Source organism: Cyclospora cayetanensis, unplaced genomic scaffold (genome assembly GCF_002999335.1).
Source record: "Cyclospora cayetanensis isolate NF1_C8 unplaced genomic scaffold, CcayRef3 CcayRef3_contig_126, whole genome shotgun sequence".
NCBI lineage: Eukaryota > Apicomplexa > Conoidasida > Eucoccidiorida > Eimeriidae > Cyclospora > Cyclospora cayetanensis.
Genome location: NW_020312066.1, coordinates 89,855 through 106,661, shown reverse-complemented (window position 1 = coordinate 106,661; position 16,807 = coordinate 89,855). Strand labels below are relative to the sequence as shown.

General features: G+C 56.6%; 2 protein-coding genes across 2 annotated transcripts; one reads left to right on the top strand and one right to left on the bottom strand.

Moving 5' to 3' along the window:
* Positions 1 to 325: 325 nt before the first annotated feature.
* LOC34621062 lies at positions 326 to 4,326 on the top strand. Its single transcript, XM_026336411.1, has 8 exons — positions 326 to 509; positions 924 to 954; positions 1,202 to 1,612; positions 1,792 to 1,859; positions 2,127 to 2,539; positions 2,836 to 3,207; positions 3,955 to 4,051; positions 4,229 to 4,326. Exons 1-8 carry the CDS (start codon positions 326 to 328, stop codon positions 4,324 to 4,326), a joined length of 1,674 nt encoding a protein of 557 aa, XP_026192196.1.
* Positions 4,327 to 5,819: 1,493 nt separating this feature from the next.
* Positions 5,820 to 16,372, bottom strand: LOC34621064. Its single transcript, XM_026336410.1, has 12 exons — positions 15,342 to 16,372; positions 14,485 to 15,158; positions 13,655 to 14,271; positions 12,219 to 13,615; positions 11,304 to 12,047; positions 10,640 to 11,046; positions 10,358 to 10,458; positions 9,681 to 10,010; positions 9,046 to 9,262; positions 7,718 to 8,778; positions 6,073 to 7,301; positions 5,820 to 5,898 (listed from the first exon to the last, which is right to left on the bottom strand). Exons 1-12 carry the CDS (start codon positions 16,370 to 16,372, stop codon positions 5,820 to 5,822), a joined length of 7,887 nt encoding a protein of 2,628 aa, XP_026192195.1.
* Positions 16,373 to 16,807: the final 435 nt, after the last annotated feature.

Genomic DNA, 16,807 nt, shown 5'->3' with positions numbered 1-16,807 from the left:
AGCTTTCATTGCTACTATGGCCAATAGGCCTTCCTACCGTTCTGTTCCACCTTTGAAAGAGCCTCTTTTTTAAGGACAGTGCACTTCTGCTCTGTCTACCCGTTTGGCTTCTTCCAGTGGCCGCTTGTACTGCACTCGCCTGCGTTGCAAAGCAGTATCTTCCCAAGGCCTTCCACGAATCGTTGCCAGCAGGAAAAGCAGTCTGGCATAAAATCTGGCGCTGAGAAAGACCTGTAGATCCTAAGGAGGAGCACCAGAGCTTTTGTGCTGTGGCAGCGGTTGCAAGCACGGCAGCTGCGCCTCAAGGAGGACTGTGAGCCCAACGATGACAGCGAGAACCGCTTTCTGCCCATCTGCAGCCGCATCCACGGGCCATGCTCCTAACGATGCGTCTGCTGAAGATGTCGATTCTCACATTGTAGCAACAGTAGCAGGTAGAAGCGCAAATGGTTGCAACGGTACCGGCGCTGCGGCTATCTGCATCGGCGTGCACTTCTTAAGACATGCGGGTAAGGGTTAGTGCTGGATGTACGGCTTTCGCGGAAATTTTGCAGTCGTTTCTTTTGTGAGACAGCCTTAGGGCTCTCCAGTGGTTGTCGTCGACGTAAACTCGGGTTTTTAGCCTGTCGCTGTGGGTGTTTCATGCCCCTGTATGTTGCCCGCTTGCTGGACTCACGGATCACCGATTAGCAGCACGGCGTAAAGCGCATCGCTTTTTCCTAGAATGCGATTTGCTGCCTCTTACGGTAGCCGTCCCCCTTTGCGGGACGGGCTGTGCTGGAGGTGCTCTTGGAACTGCCTGGCCTCCAGGAGCCTTCGAGCCATACAGAAACGGCAGTAGCGAAAAACAGCGTGAAATGGTTGGCGCTTGGCGTATGTACAGAAGTGTGTGCTGCTGCCCCTGCTGCTTCTTTTTGTTTCAGAAGGCACTCACAATGTTGCAGCTCGAGAAAAGTAAGCGCTCAGCGCGAAGGCCTTTCTTCGGGGTGTTCCCATAGGGATGCATCTTTCTTATGGTGTTTTTTATTGCTGCCACGCTTGGCGGTTCCCCAGCCTTGGGAGCTGCTGCTGTACTACTAGCATCCCTGATTCGGGTGTAGCGGCATATAGGATCGGCTAAGAATTCGTAGGAAGGGATTGATGGCTGTTCGACACGCTTTTCCTCCTGTTTCTGCTGAAACTTTGTGTTGTGTGGCTGCAGGCCAGAAGGGCGCAGCTGCGACTGGGTATATGGGCAGGCACAGCACTTTGATGCGGACTTGTCGCCTGCGGGTTTGCTGCAAGCGCGTGCAGCGGGTGCCTGCATGCCCGATGCGTTGCGTCTCGCTCTGCAGCAGCAGCAGCAGCAGCAGCAGCACCAAGTTGATGATGGGGAGTGCAAGCTTTGCTGCTGTTGCTTTCCGAGGGTTGCGGTGTATACGAGTTCGCTTCGACGGACCATTCGCACGGCGTACGAGGCTCTTCGCGTTGCGCTGGCAGCGCCTTCCGGGGAGGGAGCAGCAGCCTCAGGCTCAGAAGTCGCTGCAAGAGGTCCCCTGAAGGTGCCAGTTGTTGCGCTGGAAGAGACTCGGGAGTGGGCTGGGGGAGGTCACTGTTGTGACGGCAGGCATCCGTAAGCGATACTGCTGGCTGTGCAGTGCCAGCGGCGAGGGAAGGGGGGTATATGGAATGGAGGAGGAGAGGACTGACTGCACGAGCGAGGAAGGATGCATGCAAACGTTCATCAAAAGCAGTGCGAAAGGAAAGCCTGGTAGAGCAACGGCATGCATGTGGCTTGTGGTTTCTATTCAGGTTGAAGGAGCAGAGTGTATGGGCTTCTAATCTTTTTGAACACATATCATTCGAACCGCATATGGAGGGTTAGGCCATGCGATGTTACTGTTCCGAAATCTTGGTGCTGCATCTCCTTCTGTTTGACTCTTTTCATCTCTATCGATCTTGCACGGTCTCTCACTTTCCCTCTATCACAGGCGTTTCAGGAGCTGGTTCCCCCTCGTCGAACTTGCACTCTAGGCTGCCGTTGACAAGTTCCGCGTCCTCTGGGTGCTGCTGTAGCTACTGCGGTTTGTGCGCTTGTGACGCCATTAGCAAATCGCCGCTTCTAACCTTGTGCATGTGCGAATCAGCTGATCCTCTCCCCCACACCATGCCCAGGGAGCCGCGCGAGGCAGTAGAAGGCCGCTGTCTCCTCTTTTTGGAGCGTCTTCATAGTCTAGTCGCAAGAGAAGCTGCATCTGCAGCGGCTCCCAGTGCAGAAGGCTTGTCCGCAAGCTCGTGCCATCGCTGCAGCAACCTGCGCACCAACGGCTTGCGGGAAATGCAGAATGGCAGTCCCAGTTGCAAGCGGAACGAAGGCAACAGCCCCCTGACGATGAACGTCGAAGTTTTCTGTGTTTCCCATAGCGCCTGGCTAAGAACGTGCTTTGCATTGTTATCTTTATATGCTCCGGAAAAGCGCGGGCTGCAGAACTGCGAGTGGCGGTCTATCAGGATCTCTCTGGGAGCTCTTTCGGAACTTCTCCCCCATCTGAAGCGCAGGGTAGGGCTGGCGGAGGAAGAGCTACGTATAGATAGGGAAGGAAGGGCCTGCTGCAGATACGCGCAGATGCATTATTTGTGCGTGCACCTAGATGTTCACACTTTAACTATACAGAACGCGTGCAGAAAGAGCGGCCAGCAACGGGTACCTCCAAGGAAAGGGAAGGAACGTCATGAAACAGAGATGTGCGCACTTTTGAATCCAACCACCATCGTGTTGTGAACCAAACGGGATTAATGCCTTTCTGTCAGTACCTCCTACGCACAGCCTCTCTGCGCCTCCTTTGTTCCACGCAGTCTGCAAGGCCTCGTGAGATTTCGCCTTTTACTGCGCTACCCTTCGAAGCCGCCGCGAGCACCGTTGGACTCCCGACTGGCTCTGGAGACTTTCTAAAAGTGGCAAGGAGAGCAGCCGATAACCACTGGACTGTAGGCACACTGTCAGAGCTGCTGAACCTGCGGGCTCTGCAGCCGCTTACCATTGTAGTGTATCCCCAGTGGGGCCCCTCGGGGGTTGTGCCGGAGAAGGCGGAGCTTCTTCATGCAGCCATCGAACGCATCAAGGAATGGATACTACGTCAGCCTGTTTGCACTTCTCACGGACTCCCCCCGCAGATGCAACAGCGCGCGCAGCACCAGCAGATAGAATTCGCGCCTCCAGAATTGCAGGCAAGGCGCATGCTAACTGACGGGACTATGTGCATTCGCCGTTTGATCAAACTACAGGTCTGCTGCTGTTGCGGCTACTTCGGTGTCTTTCTGATCTTTTTCCTGCCTGTCCCTGGCTTATGTTGCCATGTATTTTCCTTGTTGTCTCCAAGCCTCTCTCGCCATCGTTTTAGTGACCCCTGCCGTTTGTGCGGGGAATGCCGCAGCAGCATTTCAAGCCCTGGACGTTTGCCGCTGCAACGCACTTGAGTCACTGCTGCATTCTATTTTCGCCGAGATGCATCGATCCATTTGCTGCATGTCTTCACTGCTTCACTCGCATCCATTGGTTGTGCCCCCACATATCTCTCCGTTCATCACTTGCACTAGTTTTGAGCGTCTTCATGGCTTGTGCAGCTCTCTAAGTTTGTTCGTGGTGTGCTCCACAAAAAAGCTTCACGAAATGGCCATTCTCCCGTTCGACATGCGCGTGTCACGTACTTTTTTTCCAATCTCATTCCTCGACTTCGGCTCTCTTGAGCACGCCTCCCCTGCTTCACTATTAGGCGTTTGCTTCTATCCGTAACCATGTCCGTCTTGTATTCTTCCACATGCGGGGTCCTGAACATGCGGCTTTGTCTGTGCGCCTGCCGCGAGGCTCATTGCAGTGTGCGAAAGACGCAATGTAAATAATGTGATGCATATGTTATCTGGAGTCGTGCATTTGAGCGGGGATGATGTTTGCTCTTCTTACTGCGTCTGCTGCAGTCAGGTGAACCGCCTTTAGAAATCGTCGAGAAGGAGAGGATCCACAGGGAAAACTGCCTGCTTCTGTGCCTCCTTCCCCTTTTAACAAACTCTGAACGTAAGTGACAGCATTGCCCTTGACGCCTTGGACTTTGGGATTGGGGCCTAGGGGTTTATATGAAATTGAGCTTTGGAACTGTCTGCGGCTTGGCATATAGGGTGCCATCTGAGAGCCTTATACGTCTGATATACGTCTGCTGCTTCCCGTGGGGTCTTCTGGACGTTTGGTTTGCAGAGACCGAAGCTGAAGTGTCGCTTTTAAGTAGCAGTTTGCTACCGACGCAAGCCGGAGCGGAGTCATGTATCAGGCTGGATGTACTCTCGCTTTCGTAGCGCTCTCGCCCTCTATTCGGTGTCTGGCGCATTATACCTCTGCATCCAGTTGCTTCTGCTTCGGGATGCTGGATTTTATCCGTTACTTCGTTACCACGCCTGTGTGACTCCCCTAGTTTTTGGTGAAAATCCCTCGGCTTGGTTTTCTGTGCTCTTACGCCTTTTTGAGGTCCCCTGGCTCGAACACGCCCCCTCCGCCTCATCGTCTCCCTCGCCATTTTTTTCTTTCACGTACCTTGCTTTTGCCTCCTTCACCATGTTTTTTAGGCGCTTTCTCGGATGCCCTGAGGCACCTTCCGCAAAATACTGTACTCGTTTCTTCGTCTGTCTCGACGTCTCTCGCCTCCGCGGATGCACCGCGTTTGCTCCGTACATGCCACCTTGTTCCGTTCCCGTGTGTTTCTATTAGTTCTGCTGCCGCGAATTCCTTGAGAATCTGCCCGTTATGCTTTCCTCAGAATTTCTTCCAAGCCTCTACAGCACTTCGGCTTGTAATTTCTCTCGAATTGTTTTATGGTATATTTGTGGCAGCACAGCAGTCGCTGTCTTTCACCGCAACAGAACATTCAGTCAGCAGACCGCCGTTCTGGCGGTCTGAATCCCATGACACATCAGTGTCCTTACACCTATACGCACACTCAGCAAGAACACACACATCAAGCCAGATATATGCACATTTTACATACCTGCCTGCGCACATATGTAGATGAACATACACCCACACCCACAGAGTGCCTTAAAAAGAATATATTTAGAAGCAAAAGGAAGTGGATATAGGTATATTAGTGGGACTTGGCATACGTATATATTCTTTACACTTCGTAGACAAAAATCGGAATGGAATTATCTCAGGCATGTAGGTATACATACACGCACTCATAAGACAAAGATACTCCTGGCTATCCATTGCCATCCTCGTTATTCAGCGGTGCGGCCAAAAATGAGCAAATGCCACCGATGCGCCTATCGCTGGTGTCGTACAGTTGTACCTAGTTGGGCCTTCTTTCGCTCCATCTACGTAACTTGCTGCGCACGCAGTTTGTACATGTGCCTCTGCATGACTCCGTGCATTTTCACATGATGGTACAGAGGTTGCTCTAAATGCATAGAAAGAATATAGATTTTAAAAAAAAAAAACAGATATTGTCTACAATCTGTACAATCGTATGTCCATGTGAGCTCTTATTGGAGTGGCCAACTCCTGTCTGGCCTTTGCGAAACAAAACAGTGCTTCGGCTGTCTGATGCACTGGCTTTGCTGGTGCTCTTGTTCAGGGTCTGCTGTCACCAAGCAGAACGACCAGTGCGAGCACCACACAGGAGGAAGATGTATCATAGCCTGTAATCCTAACCCATTTTGCCGTTCTAACGGCGTGCAGCAGCCTTTGCCGGCTGCATTTCTTGTAGTCCCTGCTGCGTTCCTGGGGTTCTCATACGGCTTGTTCTTTTACGGCTTCTGTCGTTGTCGCCGAGAACACCATAAATTTCACCTCATCAAGAGCCTTTACGGAGGGTTGTCCATCCTCCGGTGCGCCGTATCATGTTGGGACCCCCTAGTTTGCTGCTGCTACTGCTCTTCCCAATACTTCTGTTACTCATGCTTCTGATGCTGCTGCCTTTAACGGTTGCTGCTGCATCCTGCAGTTGCGACTCGGCGGATAGTTGCTGCTGACCCCGCTGCTTGCGGTTGTTGTCGAGGTGCCTCATGGTCTCATCTGCTGGAACCAGAGAAGGACTGGGGAGCTGCGTTGGCGGTGCAGTCCCTCGCTCGTTGTAGCTGTCTTCGACGGCTTTGCTTTTTCCTGTGCTTCTAGTGCCGGTGCACTGCTTGCTGTAGGTGTCACTGCTGGCATCTGTGCGCTCCGTGGCTGGCGCAGCTGTCGCCTCTGGAGTTTCTCGGGCCCTCTTGTGATGGGGCAAGTCTCTGACTCGAGAGAGGGTGCTGACGCCAGCAGAGCCAACACTACCAGCAGCAGGTGACGCAGGCAGTGGCCGCTCGAGATGTTTTAGCTCCCGCTGCTGCTGAAGCCGCTGCTGCATGTTGGCCTTAATGGTCTGTCGCAACGTGGCTGCAAAGAATGCGTCGATATCCTCCTTTGTCACAGCCTTTCGTGTCCACTCCACTTGCTGCTGCGGTTCCTGCTGGTGCTGCTGAGGCTGCCGCGTTGATTGCTGCTGCACAACGTCTATGCAGGCCCCTGGCACGGACTTCACGAAAGATACAAGGCGTCTCAACAAAGGGTTGCTCTCCAGCAACAGTGCATCCCCAACAAGCCACAAAGCTCTCTGAGCCCTCGTAAGAGAGACATTCAACCGCCGCTCATCTGCTACGAACCCCAGTTGTCGCCTCTTGACCGAAGGTGTTTCTGTCACACATGCCCCTGTCCCACCCCCTGCTGCTTGTGTTGTGGAGGAACCTGAAGCGTCAGTGTGGGGCTTCTGAAGGGCGAAAATATCGAGTGGCAACTGTTGCTGTGCCCCCTCCGTGGTCCCCCACGCACCGCAAAGTGTATCCTCCTGCTGCTGAGGCGCTGCTTGGGGTGCTCCTGATCGCACAAACGAGACGATGATCACCGCCTTCTCTCTCCCTTGAAAGGCATCGACAGTGTCTGTTTCGGGAAGCGCGACGCCCCGGAGCTCGGGAGCTTCTTTCAGGAAGAACAGGATAAGTTCGGCCTGGGCCCTATATGGAGATATAATTCCAACGTCTGCAAGAGACAGGTGTTGCTCCTTCTGTTGCTGTTGGAAGACTTTGTGCAGCAGAATCACGAGCTGCGATACAAATAGGGCCTCTCCCCTGTTGCAATACGAGAATCGCGAACTTCCAGTGGCTGCTGTTGCATACTCGTCCTCTCGGCGTGGAGAACAGCACATGTGAAAGAAGCGTAGCGGAGCCCCCCTTAGTGGCGCGGGTAGGGGGCCTCTTTGGAGCACCGATTCGGAGGTCTCTAAGCGGCTTCCATAGAAGACTCGACCCTGCGTGGCGATCTCACAGCGACAGACGGATGGAATTCTTGCGCGTGCGCAGGTAACGCGCACGCGAAGAGACTGACACACTCACTGAAAGCGGCAGAAAAGCAACATGAGCTAGCAAGGCGCTTGAGAGAAGGGAGGAAGATTTGGCAGAATTCATTTGAAATGCGGGCGGAGAGGTTACAGCAAGGGAAACTGCGCAGAAGGAAGGGAGAGCAGACACAGAGGTGAAGAGTTGCGATGGTGGCGATCCTCGGGGGTAGTTAGCCGACTGGCTGCCTGCTCCTAAAAAGGAGCAGCACAGAACGGCAAGTGTGGGAAAGACAAGGGGGAGGGTATTGGGCGTGGTAGGCACAGAAAAAATGCATTTGAGAAGCAGCGATTGATTAAAAAAAACAGGGGCCGATGTTGCTTCGCACCGGAAACTCGACAATCAGCGGGTGCATTCGGTATTGCGTTGCCAAGAAGTAAAAGGCAACTTCTCGCTGGAGCTGCGTTGTCTGCGCTTGCTCGTCCTCTTCCCAAGCCTTTTGTTCCTGCTGCTGACAGCAAAGAGCGAGTCTCGCCATGAGGCTTCTTCCAAGGCCCTTGGCTTGCGCAGCAAAGGAGCAGATGAGGGGAGGGAGCTGCAGGGGATCGCCGAAGAGGAAAAGCCGATCACAGCGTAGCCTCAGAGGAATCAAGCTGGCAACTTCCGTGGCTTGCCCAGCTTCGTCGACAATAACACATGCAAAATGAAGGTCGCTGCTCAGGCTGCTGCTGCTAGGGCTGCTAATAAGCTTCTTTCCCCGACGCTGATCAATGATGTTGGTCCCCCCCTCCGGTGCACCTGCTGCTGCAAAATCGACGTCACTCTCATCTTCGCACAAAGGATCAAGGATCTCTGAACCACATCCCGACAGCGTCGAAAAGATTATATCTGCGGAAGCCACCAAATGCCGTCTTACAAGGCGGGGGAGAACCCCCAGTCGGAGTTGTAGACCTCTGCGCTTTCGGTGCAGCACGTCCCCCAGACGTCTCTTCTCTGCCAGTCGATTCTGAAGCTGCAAGCGCATTACCTCCGTTTTGGTCTGTGGGCTCTGGTGCGCCGGCTGTTGGGATCTCTCAGAAACAACTGACGAGGCTGCAAGGCTACTGTTCGAGGGGGAGGCATCCCCGCCAAGGAGGTTGCTTGCGCTGCTGTTGCCCGCTGCCGCTACGGCTGCAGCTTCTGCTGGCTGCCCCTCCTCCCTGAGCATGTGTGCAGCGGCTTGCAGGAACTGCTGCTGCTGCTGCTTATGCTGAGACAGGATCTGCTGCTGGTGCTGCTGCCGCTCCATTTCATCAATCTCCTGCTGCAGCTGCTGCCGCCGCTTTTGCAGCAACTCTATCTCCGACGCAAATTTCGACCGAAGTGCCGCCTCCTTCTGCTGCAGCAAAGAGGTGAAAGCGGCATCATAGCCAATGCACCGCACAGAGGGGCGTATTCGCTCGAGGTGGCCTAAAAACACAACACACACACACACACACACAATGGAAACCACTGTCTCCAGAGCCTATGCGCTGCTGCGCAGGGTGGGGAATTGCAGTGAGCACGTGGAAATGGAACGGCAGGTCACATGGAAGGCACATGTTAGCAAAGGAGTCTCTGGTATCCCCTCTTCCCTAACTGCTACTGCAAGTGTGTATGCATGCAAATATGTGTATCTAGCGTGAGCAGTTGGTTACATGATCCTAAAGAGTCCGCATGAGGGGTAATTTGATGTACCGATGCGCAGGCAGGCAGGTTGCACGATGTCTCCGGTTGACGCATCTAGCAGCCCGTCTCTCAGGATGCGCTCAGCTATTTCATCCACTGCTGCATTAGAGGGAGCGCACACGAGGAGTTTCTTGCTGCCTTCTGCTGTGGCTACCGCTCCCGCTGCTGCTGCTCCTGACGCTTTACTGTCTCGCGTGCTGCGCGGCGCGGCAGCAAACTGCCGATACTGCCGCCGCTGCCCGTAGACGGCAGCCAGCAACGCTAGGAGTGTTGTTGTCTTTCCAGTGCCTGGAGGGCCTTGCACAAGGCCTACTGGGGCAGAACCTCCGATCAGTCCAGAAACGGCTGCTGCCTGTGGTTAGAACCACACGCATGCGCGCACTCCAACCGCCACCACAACTGCACTACAGCAGGCGTCAGCGAATCCCCCAGCCCCCCCGTTCCCCCGCAAAGAACACAACGAAGGCCGTTGGCAGCAGCAGCACATGCCACGCCGGCTGTTTCTAGTTGCAGCTTGGACCGAGGCTTCTCGTCATAGCCGCTGCTGCTGCGCGCTACACCGCACAAGCTAGCCATGAGCTCCGTTCATACAAATGGATCTATCCAGCGAGGCATGCACCCTTGCCAATTCTTCACGCACTCACCTGCGACTTGTTGAGTCGGTAATTTGTGGCAACTCGCTGCATATGATGCTGCTGTAGGCGCAGCTGCAGAAGCAAATCGGCGGCACCTGGAACGGGTGCCGCAGCGTCTGCAGTGCACTTCAGAAGCTGCAGATTTGCGCTGCTGCCCTGCCTCTGCTGCCGTGAATGCGGTTGCTGCTGTGTCGTCACCCGAAAGGGGCTTAAAATACAGTCCACAAAAGGGCATGCGGCGCACTGGAAAAGCCCCATAACATCCCGAAGCACCGGCGTCAGGCTCTGCAGCACGAAGAGCCACCAGCTGCTATTGAGCTCTAAACGCAGCGAGTTTATCTGCAGGCGCAACAACGAAGGGGCATCCAAAATATGTATATATATATATATACATATATCCGGTGCTCCAGAGGGGCACTACAGCACCCCGTGTATTTATGTCAACCTAGAAGCACAGTGCAACAGCACCCGACGCCTCCCTGCCGCTGGTGGTGTGGGAACAAGACATCCGCTGCAGCCGCTTTGAGGGCAGCAAGCAAACCGCAAGGCTGCCTTGATGCTCGGCCAGACAAGGCTATTCCATGCTCCAAATGTGTTTGCCTAGAGACTCCTAAAGAAGCAGCCCGCGCAAAAATCTTAGGAGCAGCAAGAGGACTAGCACCAGCTTCGGAATATGTCTGACTCACTCGCTGCGGCTCCACCGCGATGGACACGGAGGCACCCAGCAGTAGCCGCACTGTCAGCCCCTCCTGCCGCTGCTCAGGGGTACTCCAGGCCTCTACAACGCCTGCAAGCACAGCAGACGCAACCTGTGAAAGCGCTGGTTGGCTGTAGAGCACTGCCTGAATCCGAAGCCTCAAGGCATCGCAATAGCAAGCGCACTTCTGATACAACAGACACCTCAAGGCTCCCGCCGCTGCGGCGGGATCGCAGCACAAGCAGAAAGAACAGCAGCCACCGCTCCGTACCAATCGTGTATCCGTTTCGAGGTCTGATTGTCCGCTTATTAATGACTCTGCCGCACCAACTACTCGCTTCTTCTGTCTCCTTCTGTTGTGCGGCAGATGCTGCCGTTGAAATGGGGGATGCTGGCGTTGGTACGACCTCTCCATTGTTGAAAAACGGTGTCTCGGGAATCAGCAGAAGCAGATCGCCAGGCCTCAAAACGGGGGTGTCTGTGGCTGCGCTTGAGGCTCCCATAGCGGCAGCACGGGCTGCCGCGTAGACATCCGCATATCTGCCCCCAGCAGCAGCAGTGGCAGAGGCAGCCATTGCAGCAGTCCCCACAGAGAAAGTTGCGGCAGTCCACTGCGATCCAGCGTTCCTCAAACGGTTCAAAACACACCGCTGACCCCTGAGTCTGTTCTGTCGCAGGCTGCAGCGCAAGGCGTAGAGGCACTCCAGGAGCAGCAGCGGGAGGCTCCCTCTGCAGCGCAGCAGCAAGAGCAGAGGAAGCAGCAAGGACCACAGAGAATACCGTTTCGACGGAATGCTACACGGAATATATTCCTTCCTCTAAGCCATGAAGGGAGGCCGTTGCAACCAAGGCCCCTCTTGCTTTTTTTGCAGTCATTCTAGGATACCACAGACAGCCGCGGTGCCAGAAAAAAAGCAAAGTTTTTAGCAACTTACTGCTGCAGCCGCTGCAGTGCGTCGAAGCGGAGGGGCAAGGGATGTGCTTTCGAGACGGCAGCAAGCGCGGCAACTTGTGGCTGCAAGCGCTTGCTGCTGTCTCTCGCTGCGGCGGCTGCTGAAGCCTCCGCCAGCGACATTTCCTGGGGAGAGGATGCAAGAGAGAAGATATCCGTCTCCAGCAGGCTCCAGAGAAATCGCAACAGAGCCACACGAGCCGTCTCATGCGCCTGTCTCTGTTGCTGCCGCCACGTTCGTCGGTCTCTCTGCAGAGTCTCCTGCACCTGTCGAATTTGTTGCTCTTGCTCCGAGGCTCTCCTGCCACCGTCTCTAGAAGCGCCAACAGTTCCAGCACAAGACGGGGAGAGCAGACGGACAGCTGGACGGCGATCCTCGGCTGGAAGCCCAATAGCAGCCACGGCTGCGCTTGCCCGCTGTTGGAATCGCGCACTGCTGCGCTGCTTTTCCGCGACTGCTCGTTCTGCTGCTTTTTCTGCGCCCTCTTCAGTCAGACGCCGACGCTTGGGCTTGGTAGCAGCAACGGAAAGAGCCGCATCTCCTCCTCCTTCTGGCGAACGAACGGCGGCAGCAGCCGCAGTTGCCGCTGCTGCCTCCCTGTAAGCTTCCCTGCGAATATCCAGGAGCTGTTTGCTGCGCTCGGATAGGGCTGTTGTGGCGCTGCAGACGCCCTCCCCGCCCGTCAAGTGTTTCTGCCTCCTTAGAACGGACTTGAACAGATTTTTGCTGTCGATGCGGCTGCGCGGAAGGAAGGCATGCCTCCCCCCGAGAGTCCCCACCTGCCGTGCCAGCATTCGCTGCGCTGCTGAGCGATACCACGACTTCTCCTCTCTCCATCGGATTCCACCCTTTCCTGCTGCTGAGGCTGCTGTTTCTGCTTCTCTCGCAGCTGCGTGCGTGCCAACCCGCTTCTTCTCGAGGCGCTGTTGTGACACGTTCACCGGAACGACGCTCCCTTCCCCTGAAGAATCACTGTCGCTTGACAGCAACACCACAGAGGCTCTGCGCGTGCTGCCCACTCCGGGCTCCGCCGCTGCGCTCGTTGCTTGCCCTGCAGCCTCTTCGTCGCCACTGCCACTGCTCCACAGAACCGCGTCAGCGGCAGCAGCAGCATCCCCAAAGTCTTCGTCTGTTGTACCGGATACGTCATGGTCTGCCCTCACCTCCTGCCGCTGCAGCTGTTGCTGCAGCTGTTGCTGTTGCTGCTGCTGCCGCAGCTCCTCCTCTATCCACTGGCTCTGAGTTGCGGCTGCTGTTTCTGCTGTACGCACAGCGTCGGCCTGTTGCATCTGCTGTTCAATCTCTTCTTCGTCGAAGAGAGAGAGGAAATCCGCGACTCCATCCACGTCCTCCAACGTGACGTGCCACGCCTCCTGGCTACCACTCTGTCGTGCCGGCGAACCCACGGCCTCTACTGCCGTCGCTGGACATGCCCCCTTCTTACCGCCAGGGAGGGGGTCTCTCGGCGCCGTTAAAAGCGTGCAGCTCTCGTCTGAATCAAGGTATTGCACCTCTACCACCATTTCTTTGCCTTCCACTTCCTGGGAACGCCCTGAAGCGACCCTGGATGCCCCTAAGTCTGTCTTGCAGTCGATCTCGCGCGTTTCTTCAGAGTCTTCCACGACTCCTTCTGCCGCATCTGCAGCAACAGCGGCTGCCGCCGTCGCCTCGGCGAGCTGTAGCTGAGCTGAGAGACACGCGTGAAGCCGAGGTGCCTGCTGCTCGGGCTCAGCGCAGAAGCTGTTTCTGCTACTTCCAGGGGTGCCGCTGTTGAGGCCATCGAAAAAAAAGTCGTATGGACGGCCCTTCGTGGCTGCTGCTCCCGCTGCGCCAACAAATCGGCGCAGCACCGCAGCAAGAGCCTCCCCAAGCCGCTGCCAGCGCTTCAACGCCTTTCGCCATTCGGCTCGGAGGGCCCTCGCGGAGCAGCTGCCGCAGCACACCTCGGCACTGGAGGCAGCCGTTCCGTCAGCAGCAGTCTCAGTAGAAGCCGCCGCTTCGGGAGACGCAGCACCAACAGGTGCAGATCCGGCAACACTGGGCGAAGGGCAAGGCCTCCGACTCTCAGGAGCAGTCGTCTCTCTGCGTGCATCGCTCATATCGTAGCCGCTTCTACTGCCGCTGGCGCTGCGCCCTCTGGTACGGCTGCAGCGGCATACGGCTCTTACGGGAGGGCAAGACAACACCTTCTGCACGAGCGCCAACGCCTCATTGCAGCAACACGCAAAATCGATAAACGCTTCTGGCCCCTCCTGCTGTTCCGATTGTGGCGTCACTTGCTGCTCCTGCTGCTGCTGCTGCAACTCCTGCTGCAGCACCACATGTTGGCTTGCCGAAGCGTCGCTCCTTGAGGGTGCTGCCGCTGTTTCTCCGGCGCCTCCTCCAGTCGGAAGAACGCGCCAAGGCCGTGCGTTCGGCAGCGCCTCCTCCGGGAGAGGCGCCGCCTCATAGACCCCAGGGTCCTTATCCAGCCACATTACGTAGTCGTCGTCGACTACAATCTGCTGCGCCTGTTGGTTCTCCGCTTGCTGCTCTTGCTGCTGCTCCCGTGTCTGTTTTCGCTGCTCCTCAGAACACTGAAGCTGCTGCAGCGGTGACGCCGCTGCTCTTGCTGCGTCTGCGCCCCCCCGCAAGGGCATGCCTTGCACGTCGCCTTCACAGAGGCCATCGCTGCTCGCAGCCTCACTGCTGTGTCTAAGCCTCTGCTTCAAAAGCAACAGGGCAGCTCCCACAGGAGTCGCAAGGCACTGCAGCAGGGATAGAGATAGGGGACGGGTGGCTTCGGCTCCCAAAAGCGGCAGCACCTCCGCATTTCCAGGCACGCTCAGCAGGAGCTTATACACCTCAGACACGTCGACCTCGGCGTTGACGCCGTTGCAGCCATCGCTGCTTCGCGATTCTCCTGGTCTACGCCTTGCTGCAGTCCCTCCTGCGTCTGCCGCTGCTTTCTCTGCGGAGGGCATGCAGACTATTCCCTCCCCAGCCCTCCTGTTGGTGCTGCTGCTGCAGCAAGACACCGCCACTGCGGCAGCAACCGAGGCGCAGCGGGGCCATCGTTCCTGCTGAATTTCTTCCTGTTCCTGCTGCTGCTGCTGCTGCTGCTGCTCTTGCTGCTGCTGCTGCTGCTGCTGCTCTTGCTGCTGCTGCTGCTGCATGTGCGTGCGCTCCCCTCGGCGAGTCGAGAGCTGCGGCCTCAGCACGTCGGGTGTCTCCTGCTGCCGCAGCACTGCGCAAACTGCTGGAGGCACCCGAGGCAGCAAAACAATGTACAGGGCATGCAGGGCTTTGAGAAGCTGGGAAAAAACGGCTAGATTCTCTTGCGAAGCGTTCACCATTAGACGGCCTCCCCCGTCTCCTCCTTCTCCCTCCTGCGGCTGTAGAGACGGCTCCACACAGCAGCTACTGCTGCCGCTGCTGCACACGAGGCTGTAGCAGGACGATGCGAGCGCTTTCAGCCAGAATTCTACGATCTGCAGCAGCTTTGTGGGGCCTTGTGGTGTCGCCTCGACCCCCTCTGTGCTGTCCTTACAGCCAGCAGCTCTCGCACCAGCAGCAGCTGTCGGACGCAGCTGCTGCAGCACCAGGTGCTGCTGCGTCAAAGCAATCGAATGGAGGGCGCCACAGCACACTGCACGAAGCGCTAGCAGACAGTGCGACTGGAGGGAGAGCAGCTGTGGTAGCAGCAGATCCGATTTCTGCTCGGTAAGTGCTGCAGCGGCCATCATACACTGCACGGGATCTGGCAAGAGGGGCAGCAGCAGACACAACGGCGACAATTGCATGTCTCCCCATGGGTGCTGCTGCTGCAGGAGCTGCTGAAGCACCTCGCGCTGCTGCCTTTCTTGCCCTTCCTTCGAGCACTGATGTGGCGGCATTTGCTGCAGCTGAAGAACGCCACTCTCCCCCTCCTGCTGTCGTAGGGGGTCCACAGGCAACAGCTGCACACCAAGCAGCGGCTCCTGCACACGCCGCTGCGCAGGTTGCTGCTCTGTGGGAGCTGCGTGCTGCTGCCGCATCAACTGCTGCTGCTGCATCAACTGCTGCTGCCCCATCAACTGCTGCTGCCGCATCAACTGCTGCTGCCCCATCAACTGCTGCTGCCGCATCAACTGCTGCTGCCCCATCAACTGCTGCAGTTCCTCCAGCAGCCGATACAGCCCCCTAGTCTGGTGTGAAAGCAACAACAAAGTCTCCTTGGATCCACCGTCTGGAGGCCAAGAGGGGGGCCGAGGGTGCCTCTTGGCGAGTGCCTGCTCGGCAGGCGTGAGTCTCGCTTGAAGCTCGTCTGGATGTGGAAGCAGCAGCTGCTGTAGCAGCTGAGACAGCGGCAGACGTTCCCCAAGGAAGCACAGCAAGACGTTCGCCGAGGTTTCTGTCCGAGCCGTTAGAAGGCGGCCAGCACCCAGCAGCAGCTGCGCCACGGTTGTCTCAAGAATCGTGTTGCTGCATCTGCTGTTGCTGTAGGTCCTGTTGCTGTAGATCCTGTTGCGACTCTCGGATTTCTGCTGCAGGTTCTGCGTTGCCTCTTGTCGCGCGTCTGCTGCTGCTGGGAGCGACTCCCGTAGGGCGTGAAGCGATCGCATAAGCCGCGAGAGATCGTACGCTATCCACTCCCTGTAGAGGAAAACCGCAGCCTCCTGATCTCTGCTGTGGCAGCAGAAGGAGCGCAGCAGCTCTTCTTGCGCGGAGAGGTAGCTGCAACAGCAGGCTGCACAGTGCAGCAGGAACCATTCCAGCTGCTCTAGCCACGAGCCCTCCACGTCTCTCGCAAACGCCAGCAAAAGGCGACGCACATAGACTTCTCGCGGGAGCTGGCCGCTGCTTTTTGCGCAGCTGTTTCTGGCACTCGCAGTGTGGGCGGAACTGCCGCATAGAAAGCACTCCACAGCTCTGTTCTGATAGGCGCTGTCCAGTCTCTCTAGAGCCGTGCATATCGCAGCGTCGACTGCGTCTGAGTCACTCAGGTCTGAAACGCAGAGCAATGCCTCCGGCAGCGAGGGTAGACCTTGAGGCGCTAGGGGAATCACGTCACCGTCGTGGGGTGCCCACATGGTGACGCTGCAGCAGCTTCTGCTGCTCAGGGGGAGCCTTCCCTCTGTTAACGCCTGTGCTTATTCTTCATGGGAAATGCGAATGTCGGTGGCCGCTGGATCGCACGGAGCTCGCTGGACGGAACGGAGCGAGCAACCTGCGCGCGAGACACCCCGCCTCGGACTTGAAAATACTGCAATAGGGGCGTTCGGAGGTTGGTTCCTTGGTAAAGGGGGAAAAATATGCATTTAGGAGTTGCGTAGTACTGCTGCCTCAAGACAGGACGCTGAACAATCGGTTGCCCGCTGGGATGCCTCTGTCGGCGGAGGGGCCCCTCCCTCAGTGGTTAGACACAAGGCTGCAGGGTGGTCTCCCCTGCCGATGACAAGGGGTAAGGAAGGGGAAGAAAAGGCAAATAAGTCCCTTTCGGGGAGAAACCGCTCATAAAATCATGC